The sequence below is a fragment of the Arachis ipaensis genome, chromosome B09 (genome assembly GCF_000816755.2).
Source record: "Arachis ipaensis cultivar K30076 chromosome B09, Araip1.1, whole genome shotgun sequence".
NCBI classification, from domain to species: domain Eukaryota; kingdom Viridiplantae; phylum Streptophyta; class Magnoliopsida; order Fabales; family Fabaceae; genus Arachis; species Arachis ipaensis.
In genome coordinates, this window is record NC_029793.2 from 15852362 (window position 1) to 15866153 (window position 13792).

The 13792-nt window shown below is 39.1% G+C and overlaps 2 protein-coding genes across 2 annotated transcripts; one reads left to right on the plus strand and one right to left on the minus strand.

Annotated features, from left to right (window-relative positions):
• LOC107615107 lies at positions 4686 to 5387 on the plus strand. Its single transcript, XM_016317221.1, has one exon. The coding sequence runs from the start codon at positions 4686 to 4688 to the stop codon at positions 5385 to 5387; it is 702 nt and encodes a 233-aa protein (XP_016172707.1).
• Positions 9004 to 11987, minus strand: LOC107615106. Its single transcript, XM_021112320.1, has 2 exons — positions 11691 to 11987; positions 9004 to 11394 (listed from the first exon to the last, which is right to left on the minus strand). The coding sequence occupies exon 2, from the start codon at positions 11386 to 11388 to the stop codon at positions 10021 to 10023; it is 1368 nt and encodes a 455-aa protein (XP_020967979.1). The 5' UTR covers positions 11389 to 11394; positions 11691 to 11987; the 3' UTR covers positions 9004 to 10020.

Sequence of the window (13792 nt, forward strand, 5' to 3'; positions counted from 1 at the left end):
TTGGAAGCCTGATTAAGCGATTACGTTCTGATAATGGCAGAGAATATGTGAACCAAAAGTTTTTCAAGTTCCTTAAGGATAATGGAGTTATTCGTGAATTGACCTGTGTAGACACCCCTCAACAGAATGGGGTGGCAGAAAGGAAAAATCGTCATCTTCTTGAGGTTACTCGAGCATTACTCTTCCAAACGTCTGTTCCTAAGTCTTACTGGGGAGAAGTTGTCCTTACGGCCACTTATTTGATTAATAGATTACCATCTCGGGTCCTAGACGGTGTTAGCCCTGTTTAATTTCTGACCAAAATTTACCCCTCTATCCCTATTATGAGTAGTCTTCAAAGTCGTATCTTTGGCTGTCCTATTTTTGTTCATATTCATAGTTCTCATTGGGGTAAGTTGGATCCTCGGGCAATCAAATGTGTCTTTATAGGTTATGCTTCAAACAAAAAGGGATACAAATGCTATCATCCTCAAAGTCGTAGATTCTATATCTCCAAGGATTTCACATTTCATGAGTCCGAGTCCTTCTTTCCTAGTTCTCAGCTTCAGGGGGAAAGTATTCCAGAAGCTGAGTTCCTTGAGTCGTCACCTTTTCCCTTGTTGTAGAATTTCACTTCTCCAGAGGATAATAAAGACCCTGAATTAGCATCACTACTAGAAAAGAATAATGAGGAGAATAATGAGGACATGTTTTTTGGAAAACAATATTAGCGAAGGCAGCAAGAACCCGTCCTGGTCAACCAGCAACTTCATTCGTCTGAACCGGAGGTAAGACCTCATACTCTTGAGATTCTTGACACCTTAAATACCACTTGTGCAACTAACCTAGATGAATTACCTATTGCCATGAGAAAAGAAAAAAAGATCCTGTGCCAAATATCCTATTTCCAAATTTGTGTCCACTAAAAATATTTCTGTACAGTACAAGAATTTCCTTTCAGCTATTGATTCTGTCAGAATCCCTACATCACTACAAGAGGCCTTAAACGATGAGAACTGGGTTCGAGCTATGAATGAAGAAATGGGTGCATTAGAAAGGAACGAGACTTGGGAGATTGTAGAAAGACCAACGGACAAGAAAGCAGTGGGTTGTAGGTGGATATACACAGTTAAATATCAATCTAATGGCACACTGGACATGTATAAAGCAAGGTTGATTGTAAAAGGATATACCCAAACCTATGGAATCGATTACGAGGAGACATTTGCTCCGGTGACAAAAATGAATACCGTCAGGATTATCCTCTCCTTAGCAGCACACTTTGGTTGTGAGATGTATTAATCTGATGTTAAAAATGCCTTCTTGCATAGAATTCTGGAAGAAGAAGTGTACATGGAGATTCCACCAAGATATGGTATCACTAGTGAAGAAAATAAGGTGTGCAGACTAAAAAAGGCTTTGTATGGTCTTAAACAGTCACCTCGTGCCTAGTTTGGAAGATTTACTTAAGCTATGATATCTTTAGGGTATCGACAAAGTCAAGGTGATCATACTCTGTTTATAAAACATTCACAGGAAGGCAAACTCACTCTACTCTTGGTCTATGTAAATGATATGATTATTGCAGGTGATGATGAGTTAGAAAAACAGACTTTGAAAGAAAAGTTAGCCACTCAGTTTGAGATGAAGGATCTTGGCAAGCTAAAGTACTTCTTTAGGATAGAGGTTGCTTACTCTAGACAAGGCATCTTTATTTCCCAAAGAAAATATATCCTAGATCTCCTCAAATAGATTGGTAAGTTGGATTGTAAGATCACTGGAGTGCCCATAGAGCAAAATCATAGAATTGAAAATGATGAGGAAAGCCCAAAGGTGGAGAAGGCACAGTACCAGAGGCTTGTGAAAAAAACTCATCTACTTATCACACACTAGGCCTGACATAGCCTATGCAGTTAGTGTGGTTAGTCAATTCATGCATGATCCAAGAGAGAGACATTTGCAGGCTGTAAACAGGATTATTCAGTACTTGAAAGCCTCTCCAGGGAAAGGACTGCTATTAAAAAAGGAAGGGATTCTATCCATGAAAGTATATACTGATGCTGACTACGCTGGATCAATTATTGATAGGAGATCCACCTCAGGATATTGCATGTTCTTGGGTGGAAACTTGGTAACATGGAAGAGCAAGAAGCAAAATGTAGTTGCAAGATCAAGTGCAGAGGCGGAATTTAGAGTCATGGCCCAAGGAATTTGCGAATTATTATGGATGAAGATCATACTCGATGACCTCAAAGTAAAGTATGAAGCTCCTATGGAATTGGTTTGTGATAATAAGTCTGCCATTAGTATTGCACACAATCCGGTTCAACATGACCGAACAAAGCATGTAGAAATAGACCGACATTCCATTAAGGAGAAATTGGACAATGGTCTTATAGCCACCAAGTACATTCCTTCAAGACTCCAATTGGCAGATATGTTCACTAAGGGACTTCCCACAGAGCACTTAAAAGACCTTACTTGCAAGCTGGGAATGATAGATATACATTCACCAGCTTGAGGGGGAGTGTTGTAATTATTCTATAATTAGTACAGATTTGTTTATATTAGGATAGATTTTGTGCAGATTTGTTTTGAATAGCTTTTATTACTTGTTATTTTCTTTCCTTAAATTAGGTTGTAAATAATCTTTATATTCTGTATGTAATCACACTTTAGGTGAAACAATTCAAGAATAATATTCAAAAATCTTCTTTTCAAGTACAACTTAACAACTTTTAACTACTTCTGCTACTTTCTTTTGCGTATGAAGCTGTCTATTTATATACACTTGTGAGTCTTTTTTTATAAAATCTAAGATTATGACTAATGAAGGCTTTGCTAGGGTTTCTAAACAAGAAGAAGACTTGGTGCAGCGTAGCACCAAAAAGGTGAAAACGCGTGCCAGCGTTGATCTTAATCAACCAAGCGAGGACATGGAAGTTACTGGTCCTGGTGATGGAAATAAGTCGGGAGCTTCCAAAATCTCGTATAAGGATACGCTCCTCACCGTGGCGGGCTCTATCATTGAGGATGAGCATGTTGACATGGAAGAGGTTAATGAAGACATACCGGATCCAGAGAATAGATGGTACCAAGATGCGGATAAAGACACCCATGAAGAGGAACCGTTCAATCCTTGTCCCACCATTCCTATTTCGAAGGAAGAGTTCGACGAGTAGTGTAAACCATGGAGATCCGCATTCTATGTCAAGCTTTTGGGCAAAAGAGTTGGCTTAGGATTTATGGAACAACGTTTAAAGAGAGACTGGGGTAAGAAAGGCTCTATTAATGTTATTGATATGGATCGTGATTATTTTTTGGTTCACTTTGCAGATGCGGAAGACTACTCTCATGCTTTAATGAAAGGACCTTGGATGATTGCCGGACACTATCTCATTGTGCAAAGATGACGACCTTTTTCTTGGAATCTGAGAAAGCAGTGAGGAAAATTGCTGCCTGAATTCGGATACCAAACCTCCCTATTGAGCTCTATAACCAGAAATTTCTATGGAGAGTTGGGTCTACTATTGGTCACATGCTCAAAATTGATCGGTCAACCTCAATCCATTCTAGAGGACGCTTTGCTAGGATTTGTGTCGAAATTGACCTTGCCAAAAAACTTGTCCCTAGGATCTCGGTTCTTGGATCAGAACTCTATATTGAATATGAAGGACTGCACCAAATTTGCTTCTCCTGCGGCAAGTATGGTCACAGGTCTGATTTGTGCACTGATGAGCCAGTGGGAAAGACGGCGAGCCAGGAAGCTGGCGCGGAAGGGAACACTATGGTTTCCGAAGATCCACCATCCGTCGAGACTGAGAACCAAAATGGAAAGAATCAAGATTCTAGCGGTGGTAATCAAGAGAATCAAATTTCCCCTGATTTTGGGCCATGGATGTTAGTTAAACGTAACTTTAGGCAGAAAAAGGGCATGAATAATCAAGGAAAGATTGGAGGCATGATTGGTCAAGATCTACCTAATAATCAGGAAAGAGAATATGAGGAAGATATGCCCACCAATGCCAATGGCTCACGTTTTATTACTTTGAATGAGGAAGGAATAAATTCTTCGGCTAAGAATTCCATGCAAGAGGAAGCCATTATAGCTTCAAGTGGGCCCGAGGCCTCAAAGGCCTTGATAGTGAATAAAAAATCATTAAAAAAAAGTCTTACGGGCTGGTGCAGGTAAAAATCCACAAAGTGGTAAAATGGGCCCCTTTAATAAAGTTGGGCCACAAGGATCTGAAAAAGGGTTAAAGCCTAATCCTAAAATGATCATCAAGAATCCTTCCTCCTCTCTTGAAGCTTCCAAGAGCTTTGTCACCGTGTCTCCTATGAAAAAGTCTCCTGAAACTAATGAGATGGAAGGGGTAGTGATAGAGTATATGCGAAAACTTCAAAGAGAGCAGAATGAGGCTTTTGTTGCTATGAAGCAAGTTGCCACAGGTCGTGAAGGTTTTGTGGTGAGGAATAATCCTCTACTGATGAATGCAAGCTCCTCTGAATCTCATATGAAAATAGAGGCTGTGCGGAGTCCAGGGAAAGATCTTGATAGGCCCCCAGATGAGAGTATGATTGATTCTGGTGGTAAGAAAATCAAAGAGAGGGATTTATCCCTTGGTAAGCAGAATGGCAAGTCAGGGTCTCATACCCAGGTGTAACGTTGTCACTGGTGACTCTCCTATCCTTTTTTGCTTGTTATAATGAATGTTATCTGTTGGAATTGTCGGGGTGCCGGTAGTAAATTTTTCCACTCTCTTATTAGAGACCTCAGAAAAGAATACAGTGTTAATTTCATTATTCTGTTAGAGCCTCAGATAAGTGGGTCACGTGGCTTTTGGATTAGGAATAATATAGGGTTTGATAGCTCTTTTAATGGCAGATCTGGTGGGATCTGGTGCCTCTGGGATTCTGGTACTTGGAAGATTGATGTCCTGGATCATAATAGCCAGATGGTGCATCTCAAGGTTGTTGGTGGCAACTCGACCCCCTGGCTCCTATCTGCGGTGTATGGTAGCCCCCATCGCGTTAACACAAGAATCCTTTGGAGTAAGTTGCGATCCCTGGCGGGTAATATTACCATTCCTTGGTGTCTTCTAGGTGATTTCAATGCTAAGCTCCACGATTATGAACGAAGGGGAGGCTCTACTAATGTTGTTCATAGTGCTTGTCCTGATTTCCAGAGTTGTATCTCAGACTGTGGGCTTATTGATCTGGGTTTTGTGGGTTGGCCATTTACTTGGAGAAGAGGTAACATTGTTGAGAGATTGGATAGAGGGTTGAGCAATTTGGAGTGGCAATTAGCGTTCCCTGAGGGAACCCTGAGGCATTTGCCCAATTTTAATTTTGATCACTCTCCTATTTGTCTGCAACCACACGTTGCTTCCTTTCAAAATAGGAATTAGAGGCCTTTTCGGTTTGTTGCGGCTTGGCTGGCGCATCCGGACTTTTCAAATTTGGTTTCTAATTCCTGGGATGTCTCTTCTTCTTGGAACAGTGGAGTTGTCAGCTTTAAAAATTATTTAAAATATTGGAATACAAAAATTTTTGGGGATATTTTCAAGAGAAAAAGAACTCTCTTGAGAAGGCTTCAAGGTATTGCCTCCAGTTTGGCTACTAGTGTTAATCATAATTATTTTCTGGAGAACCTTCAGAATCAGCTTTGGGAAGAATATGAGGAGGTTCTGACTCATGAAGAATTATTTTGGTTTCAAAAATCAAGATGTAAATAGATTGAATTTGGTGACCGAAACACAAAATTTTTCCATAGCTCAACTATGGTTAGGAGAAGAAGGAATAAAGTAACTTCCCTCATTGATGATTTCGGTAATTTGATCACTGAGCCAAAGTTATTAGAAGACTTAGCTAAGAATTTTTTTGTGGATCTTTATAAGGACTCCTTGCCTGAGGTTCCCTTTGTTCTCAATAATTCCTTTCCTAACGTTAGTAGTGAAGAGCTCAGTCAGATCGGCAGCATGGTTTCTAATATGGAGATTAAGGAAGTTATTTTTAATATGGGAAGTTTTAAAGCACCGGAAAGAAATGGCCTCCAAGCTGTTTTTTATCAAAGTCAGTGGGATCGTGTTGGAACTGACCTGTGCTCCTTGGTGCAACAAATTTTTGTGGAGCCAGAGAAAGTTAGGGAAATTAATGAAACACTTATCACCCTTATTCCTAAATCTAACCCGGTTACCAGCCTCAGGCAAATGTGCCCCATCAGTCTTTGTAATGTTACTTATAAAGTGGTTACCAAGATTATTGCTAATCGACTGCGGAAGCTCATGAACAATATTGTCTAGCCCACCCAATGTAGTTTTGATCCAGGAAGACAAAGCTCTGATAATATTATTATTGCTCAGGAGGTGATTCATTCAATGAGAAATAAAAATGGTTCGAGAGGGTGGATGGCTATCAAAATTGATTTGGAGAAGGCTTATGATAGGCTCAAGTGGGGTTTTGTTGAAGACACGCTCAAGGATATTGGTTTCCTTTCTCAGATGGTTAATCTTATTCTTCATTGCATTTCTACAGCCAGAATGAGAGTATTATGGAACGGTGAAGAACTTGATGAATTTACTCCTTTTAGAGGCATTCATCAAGGAAACCCTATCTCCCCTTATATTTTTGTCCTCTGTATAGAAAGGCTCTCTCAGCTCATTAATGCGACAGTTGATCATGGCTTCTGGAAACCTATTCACCTTAAAAGGGATGGGCCTGCCTTATCTCATTTGTGTTTTGCAGATGATCTCATTCTTTTCTCAGAAGCTAGACTTGAACAAGCTGAGATTATTAACAAGTGCTTGGCAGCCTTTTGTGATAGTTCTGGTTAGAGAGTTAGTTAGAAAAAAACTAGAGTGTTCTTCTCCAAGAATGTGGGTAGCAATGTGCGCATCGAAATCAGTAGTGCTTTGCACTTCTCCAGGACGGATGATCTCGGTAAATACTTGGGGGTTCCTCTCTTACATTCCAAAGTTTTGAAGCATACTTTCAACGATATCATTAACAAGTTGAATGCGAGATTAAATTCTTGGAAGGCCTCATCCTTATCCTTAGCTGGCAGAGCGACTTTGGTGAAATCTGTTCTTTCTTCTTTACCTACTTATACTATGCAAACTGCTTTGTTACCTGTCTCTACTTGTAATGTTATTGATTGTAAATGCAGGAGTTTTCTTTGGGGTGAAACTAACAGCTCCAGAAGGATTCACCTTCTAAGCTAGGATAAAGTTTGCAAGCCTAAAAAGTCAGGAGGGTTAGGTATTCGCCACGCCAGCACTATGAACCACGCGTTCATGGTGAAAGCGGGTTGGGGCCTAGTAGAAAGGAGGGATTCTCTTTGGGCGAAGGTGGTTCGCTCAAAATACAACGGAGGGAATGACATTATTCCAAGAGTGGAAAGGAAGAGACAAGAATCAAATTTTTGGAAAGGCATTTGCAGAGTTTGGCCGGAAGTTCAACAAAACCACATCTGGAGAATTGGAGATGGATCCAAAATTAATTTTTGGAACCATAACTGGGTCCCTGAGTTAGGGCCGTTGGTGCCACATGCTAATAAGGTTAGTTGTAATATTGATGAGTTTAGTTTTCTTACAGACTTTCTTTTGGTCACAGGGAACTGGGACGTGGGGAAGCTAAAGGCTTGGCTGGCCGAGGATGTTATTAAAAAGATAGTGGCTATTGCACCCCCTCACCTTGGAAACAAAGTGATCATATTGCTTGGAACCTTTCCTCAAATGGAGCCTTCAACCTGAAGAAGACATACCAGAAGCTCAATGGAGACTCTTCTAGTCAGAATGATAGGTTGTTCAGCCCGATCTGGTCTTGGAAAGGACCTGAAAGGATCCAGTCTTTTATGTGGCTGACCTCTCACGGTGCTATCTTGACAAATTTGGAAAGAACCCAACGTCACCTTTCCAATATTGCAATCTGTCCGTGTTGCAACACTTGTGACGAATCCATCATTCATGTCCTCCGCGATTGTCAGTTTGCTAGGAGAATCTGGGTTCCCCTGTTATGTAACGTTGGTCTTGTGAATTTCTTCAATCTGAACCTTTACGACTGGTTGATACTAAATCTTACCTGGAAAGGAGATTGGCCTTGTCTCTTTGGAGTTACTATCTCCTCCCTATGGTATTTTCGTAATAAGTTTGTTTTTGACAATGATAATACCCCAGCCTCTGTGCGGCTGGTTCAAGTGAGGGTATGTCATAGTGAGTTCAATAAACTTATCAATAATTTTCAACATTCACAATATAATGCTCCGACAGAAAGTAGATTGGTTCGCTGGTTTCCTCCTATAGAGGGTTGTCTCAAGCTCAATGTGGACGGTTCGTTTGTTTCTCACTCAAATGGTGCTGCTTGTGGTGGTGCTATTAGAAACCATCTTGGTCACTTTTTGAAGGGGTTCACTTGCAATTTGGGGAGCTGCTCTATAATGCAAGCAGAGCTCTGGGGTATTATTCATGGCTTACAAGTTGCGACGGCTAATAATATCACGAACATCATTGTGGAGTCAGATTCTATCTCGGCTTTAAACTTCATTAAAAAAGGGTGTTCTGATTCCCATCCTTGTGCTCCTCTGGTTGCTGATATCTGCATGTTAGCGGGTCGTATTCCTAATATTCAATGGTCCCATACTCTTCGTGAAGCAAATTTTGTAGCGGATCATCTTGCCAAAAAAAGGACATAAGTTGCCTTTTGGTGTCCACCTCTTTGATGCTGCTCCTCCTGACATCCTCCATATGTTGGCGCATGATTGTTCGGGTATTCCTTTTGTAAGGGGTTGTAGTTAGTTTTGGGTTCTCGACTCCCTGTTCATCAAAAAAATATATATATATATTTATATACACTTGAATCAAAATTAAAATCTATTTTTCTAACGATAAAGACTTAGTTATAAACTTTTGTTAAGGTGAAAGACTTCAAAATTTTAAAATAGAGATCTATTTATAAATTTAACTCAACTATTACATAACCTTAAAATTAAACCTAATATCAATTGATCTTGAGAGAGCACAATGTAGATTTAACTTAAATTTAAAGAACATAATTTGAGTACATATGTTCTTATGAACATTACAATGTCAATGAATTATTGCTTGAATTACTAGATCAGTTATAGTAGGTGTACATAAAAAATCACTTATCTAATCAACTACAGCTAATTTGATTGTTGATTTCTAATGTTGATAGCAGTTTTGTTACTGGATCTTTCCCTTAAACTCGATTCACTTGCGTATCAACTTTTTCCTTCCATGCCCCTCAGATTTGAAACTGATCCGTCATACCAAGATGTGCCATAAGAAGCCAAACATGTGTAAGAAGCTCTCCACCACGCCTTAGCTGCTGAGCATGATGAATCCCATTACAGTGGCAAGCAGCATAAGCCAGCATTTCAACCCACACTTCACTAATTACCTTCCACATCTGGTTTTCCCTCCAATCTTTCTTTTCCTTCAACTCTCTGATTAGTGTTGCCAGCATGCACCCTTCGAAAAACAGTGACTTGCTTTTATCTCCTTTTACCTGTGAAGGAGGAACCTTCTTACTCTCCTTGCAAATCTTGAGTAGCTTCTTGCAAGCTTTGTTCATGTTCTGTATGGATCTTCTCTCCTTGAAAAATTCAATCGCCTCCGCGCACGTGTCTTGGAACCTGATCTCCCCAATTCCATTCGGCAGCATGAACGGACTCATAACCAAAAGATGCAGCATATAATCTGATAATAATTTGCTTGCTTTTTTGTAATTCGGTTTCCCGGTTAAATCACCGGTGTCTGAAATGTAGCATAATTCAGTTGCTATGTGCCAAAGAAGAACGCTCTTGTCAAATTCTTTCTCAACACTCCACCTTACATCATCATCATCTAAAGTTTGAAGCACTTGGCCGCCTCTGTGGTTGCAAAATTTCTTTATCTCGTTTGCCACCTTCATCTCATCCTTAATCTCTTTCGCGACGAGTTCGATTTTTGTTCTCAAGTGCTGAAAGATGATATTCTTGAGGTCATCATCTACAATCTCAAAATCGTCATGCGTGAATTTCTGTTAGTCTTGATAAACACCTTGAATCATTTGAGCAACACAACACTTGGCCACACCATTTTTGAAAGCATTTCTACACTTGAGGCAGAATTTATGTCTTGAAATCTTGTAAAGGACGCCGCATCTTTCCCTCTTGGCTTTCAAGCAAAAGCTTATGAGGTTAAACTGGCCAATTCTCCCTGACCACTTGTTGTTTTCTCCGAATTGGAGTTTCGAAACGGCCGAAATCAAAAGAGAAGCCACTCTGTTCTTGTGCTTACTCAGCAATAGTTTTGTCCAATCTGAGAAGAATAAAGAAAATATTGAATACAATTCTAGGAAGACAGATCCATACAGCAACACATATGTGATGATCAATTCGGCTTTCGGATACGGACTCTTCTCCATGACATAGAACGCACACAGCACACTGACACTGCACGATAGCGTTAAGAAGCGGAAAAAAACACCAATAGAGGAATAAACCAGTTTCGCCTTTGTGTAGAACAGATCATACATGAAACCAAGCTCAACCTCCATCACCTCGAAAACTTGCTCGCTTTTCGCATTTTGTAAAGACAGTCTGCTTTCCAAGACATCGTGGACGGTGAGAATGAGATCAGCGAAAAGTCGCTTGAAAGTCTTCAAGAACTTGTCAGCAGTGGTCACAACTTGAGTTCCACCGAAAGTGTCGGTTTCCGGTAACGGAATAATGTTCCCTTCAGCGGCAGCATGAGTTTGATCACCGACATAGGGAGATTCAATTAGGCTTTCTACGTTAACAGAGAAACCTTCTCGAGATGCAGCCATGTAGGACTCCATGTATCTCGCATAATTAGGCCCTGGATCCGGCTCCGGAAACAAGGATTCCTTGAAACGTTGGTTGCTTGCTGATCTTAAACCCCAAATTCTCTCCCCAATTTTGACAATACCAGCTATTAATATTGGTATTGCCAAAACATTCAAGTCGGTGTTCGGCGTCCATGCTCTGATAAGGATATAAATGGCAACCATGACTTGAAAACCAAAGGTTATCAATTTCCTTGGCCACAGCTGATTGTCTTCCATTGAATAAGCCGTTATGGTGTCCGGGCCGCCGAGGTGAAGGAGAAGAAGTGGGGCCCAGAGAGCCATAACGACTTGCTTTGGCGCAACAGAATCACTGTTCTGTTCTGTTACTTTGCTTGAAATGACGCCGAGTGAGATTGTTGCAAGCCAATCTGCATACATGTAGGATATCCAAAGTATGAATCGGAGCAAGATGTTTCTGCTGCGCTTTCTCTTGCTTCCAAGAAAGATGAGGATGGTTTGCAATGTGAGGCTCCAGAGAACCATAATGCGGATCTTCCATTTGTCCCAGTTTTCCTGCCAGGTAGCTGAAAAAAGCAGCATTGAAACCTGAAAATGTTTGGCGGAGAGTAATGAATAATGCTTCTACTTCATTTTCTTGTTAGAGAAATGACATATATAATGAATAGCAGCATCGTTCTCGTGAGACCTGAAAATCCTTGGCGGAGAAGAATATAATGAATAAAGCTTCTACTTATTCATTTTCTTGATATCTGAAAATTTAGTTTTATCTCCAATGTGATGCTTGCTTATGTTGGGGAAATGACATTCACATATATATGCTGCTTAGGATTAACTTAAGTATGCAATTAGAGAATGACATTTGAAGCAATGATGCCACAAACCTGTGACTAGAACTTCTGCAGAAAGTGGCGGTTCGAAGTTCAAAACAATGAAATGCCTGTACTGTAAGAAATTCACATCAATGGTAGAGTTAAGAAATTGTCCCGACAATAACTACATATATGGCATTATCATCACTTGTTTAGAACAGAATGCTGGTGAATAATAAAAAAAAATATGGTGACTTCCCTCGAACGAAGAATAGCGTCAATAGAAAAAATATTAATTTATAAAATAATGGAAAGGAGAAATTAAAGTATCATCCAACCAAATAAAAAAAAAACAAAAAAACAAAAATACTATTTGTACCCCAAAATTAACCAGTAAAATCAACTACTAATATATTTGTGTATAAATACATGTGTAGTTCAATTTATTTTCAAAGTGTATTTATATTCTAACATGTATTTTATATTAGTAACAAATTTTGATGGTTGATTTTAGTATAAACATAGTATAATAAAAAAAAAAGGGTCATCCAAATTTATGAAGTATGATGGTTAGGTAAGCCACTGAGAGAACTCTTAGCGAGGGATTTGAGTCCACTATGCTATATATCTAACATAAAATAATTTGTTCATTGGTATAATCAAGGTTCTGAAATCAGTTCAAATTGACTGGATAACTGCAAACTGATGGAAATAACAGTTCTAAAACCAAAAATTTAAAAAATTGACGTTGAACCGTCGAACCGAAACTCGGCCAATGTTTTAAATTTTTGCAAAAATGGCGCCATTAAGAGCCCTAACTATTACCAACCTAACCATAACTCCACAACGCGTAGCACTCCTTCCAATCACCTTCGAGCTCACTCCCTCACTTCTGTCGAGCCACCGGTCTACTCTCGCCGCCGTCACAACTTGGATCTTCAAATGCAAAAAAGAGGCAGCCCTAGGCCTCCATCTCCTCGCCCTTCTTCAAGTTGTCCAGCCACCGGCGCTATTGTGTCTGCTCCGCCGCCGCTCGCGCTGCTCTAGCGTCACATCAATGCGTCTATTCCACCTCTTTTTGCCGCGTTTCCGCTGCTTTTCAACCTCTGTTCCATCGCGTTTCCATCGATATTCATCCTCTGTTCTGCCGCGCTCCAGCCCTTGTCTTCCACTTCGAGTTCCTCATCTGTGCTCTCTCTTCCTCGCATGTTTGAGTTCCAGTCCTCGTTTGTGCTCTCTTTCTCTCATCTGTTCGAGTTTGTGCTCCATCTTCCTCAACTGTAAAAGGTAATTTTTATTCATTGTTCTTGTTGGTACTGGTTTCTTCTTTATTACGTTGTTTTTCTTGCTACCGTTTAAAGTTTAATTTAACATTTGTTGTTTTTTGTTTTGTATCTTACATTTTAAACCCTTGTTTATTACGTTGTTGTTTTGCTTTTGTTTCTTATCTAGTTTTGCTAGTTTTTCACTGCTATTTTTAAAATTGCCATTGTTGTTACTGATGGTGTGAAAACTCTCGTTAATGATGTTGTTTTATTAATTTCTTTTTACCTGCAAAATTCGAACTTATATTTTTTATTTCAACATTGAAAATAACAAAAGTTCCATTAGTGTTTGATGCTGTGAAAAATCTTGTTGCTGATGCTGTCTTATTAAGATTCTGCCGTTGTAGCACTCATACACATGGTGTTTGATCAAATGCCTAAAAGAAATTAGAAAAATCTTTCAATGAATGTAATGAATTAATTATTTGACTTTAGTATTTGTATTTTCTTTTTGAATTTTTTAGATTTTGATGGATAAATGAATATCATAAGTATGTAAAAAAAAATAGTAGTACTGGAAAAAATTTATTATTAGGGATGAATGTTTATCAATTAATTTGTACTTGGGTTAGTTATAGTAGTGGTATGATTTTGGAAAATATATGAATTAAGTTAAATAGTCCTATAATTTAAATGACATTTTAAAGTTTATATTATACTATAATTATATTTTAGTGTATTTATTTATATTTTAAATATTAATTTATTATAAAACAGTTGTTTCGATTGAATTATGATTAAATCGGTTGAATCAACGAATTAATGAATTAGTAATTAAAATGATTTGATAATCAGTTCGATGACCGGTTCGATTTTTAAAACTTTGGGTATAATACATACTAACGGAGG

Excerpts from the sequence above, each read along its gene's own strand:
- LOC107615106 (XM_021112320.1), bottom strand. The coding sequence starts at position 11,388 with ATGCTGCTTTTTTCAGCTACCTGGCAGGAAAACTGGGACAAATGGAAG.
- LOC107615107 (XM_016317221.1), top strand. The coding sequence starts at position 4,686 with ATGAATGTTATCTGTTGGAATTGTCGGGGTGCCGGTAGTAAATTTTTC.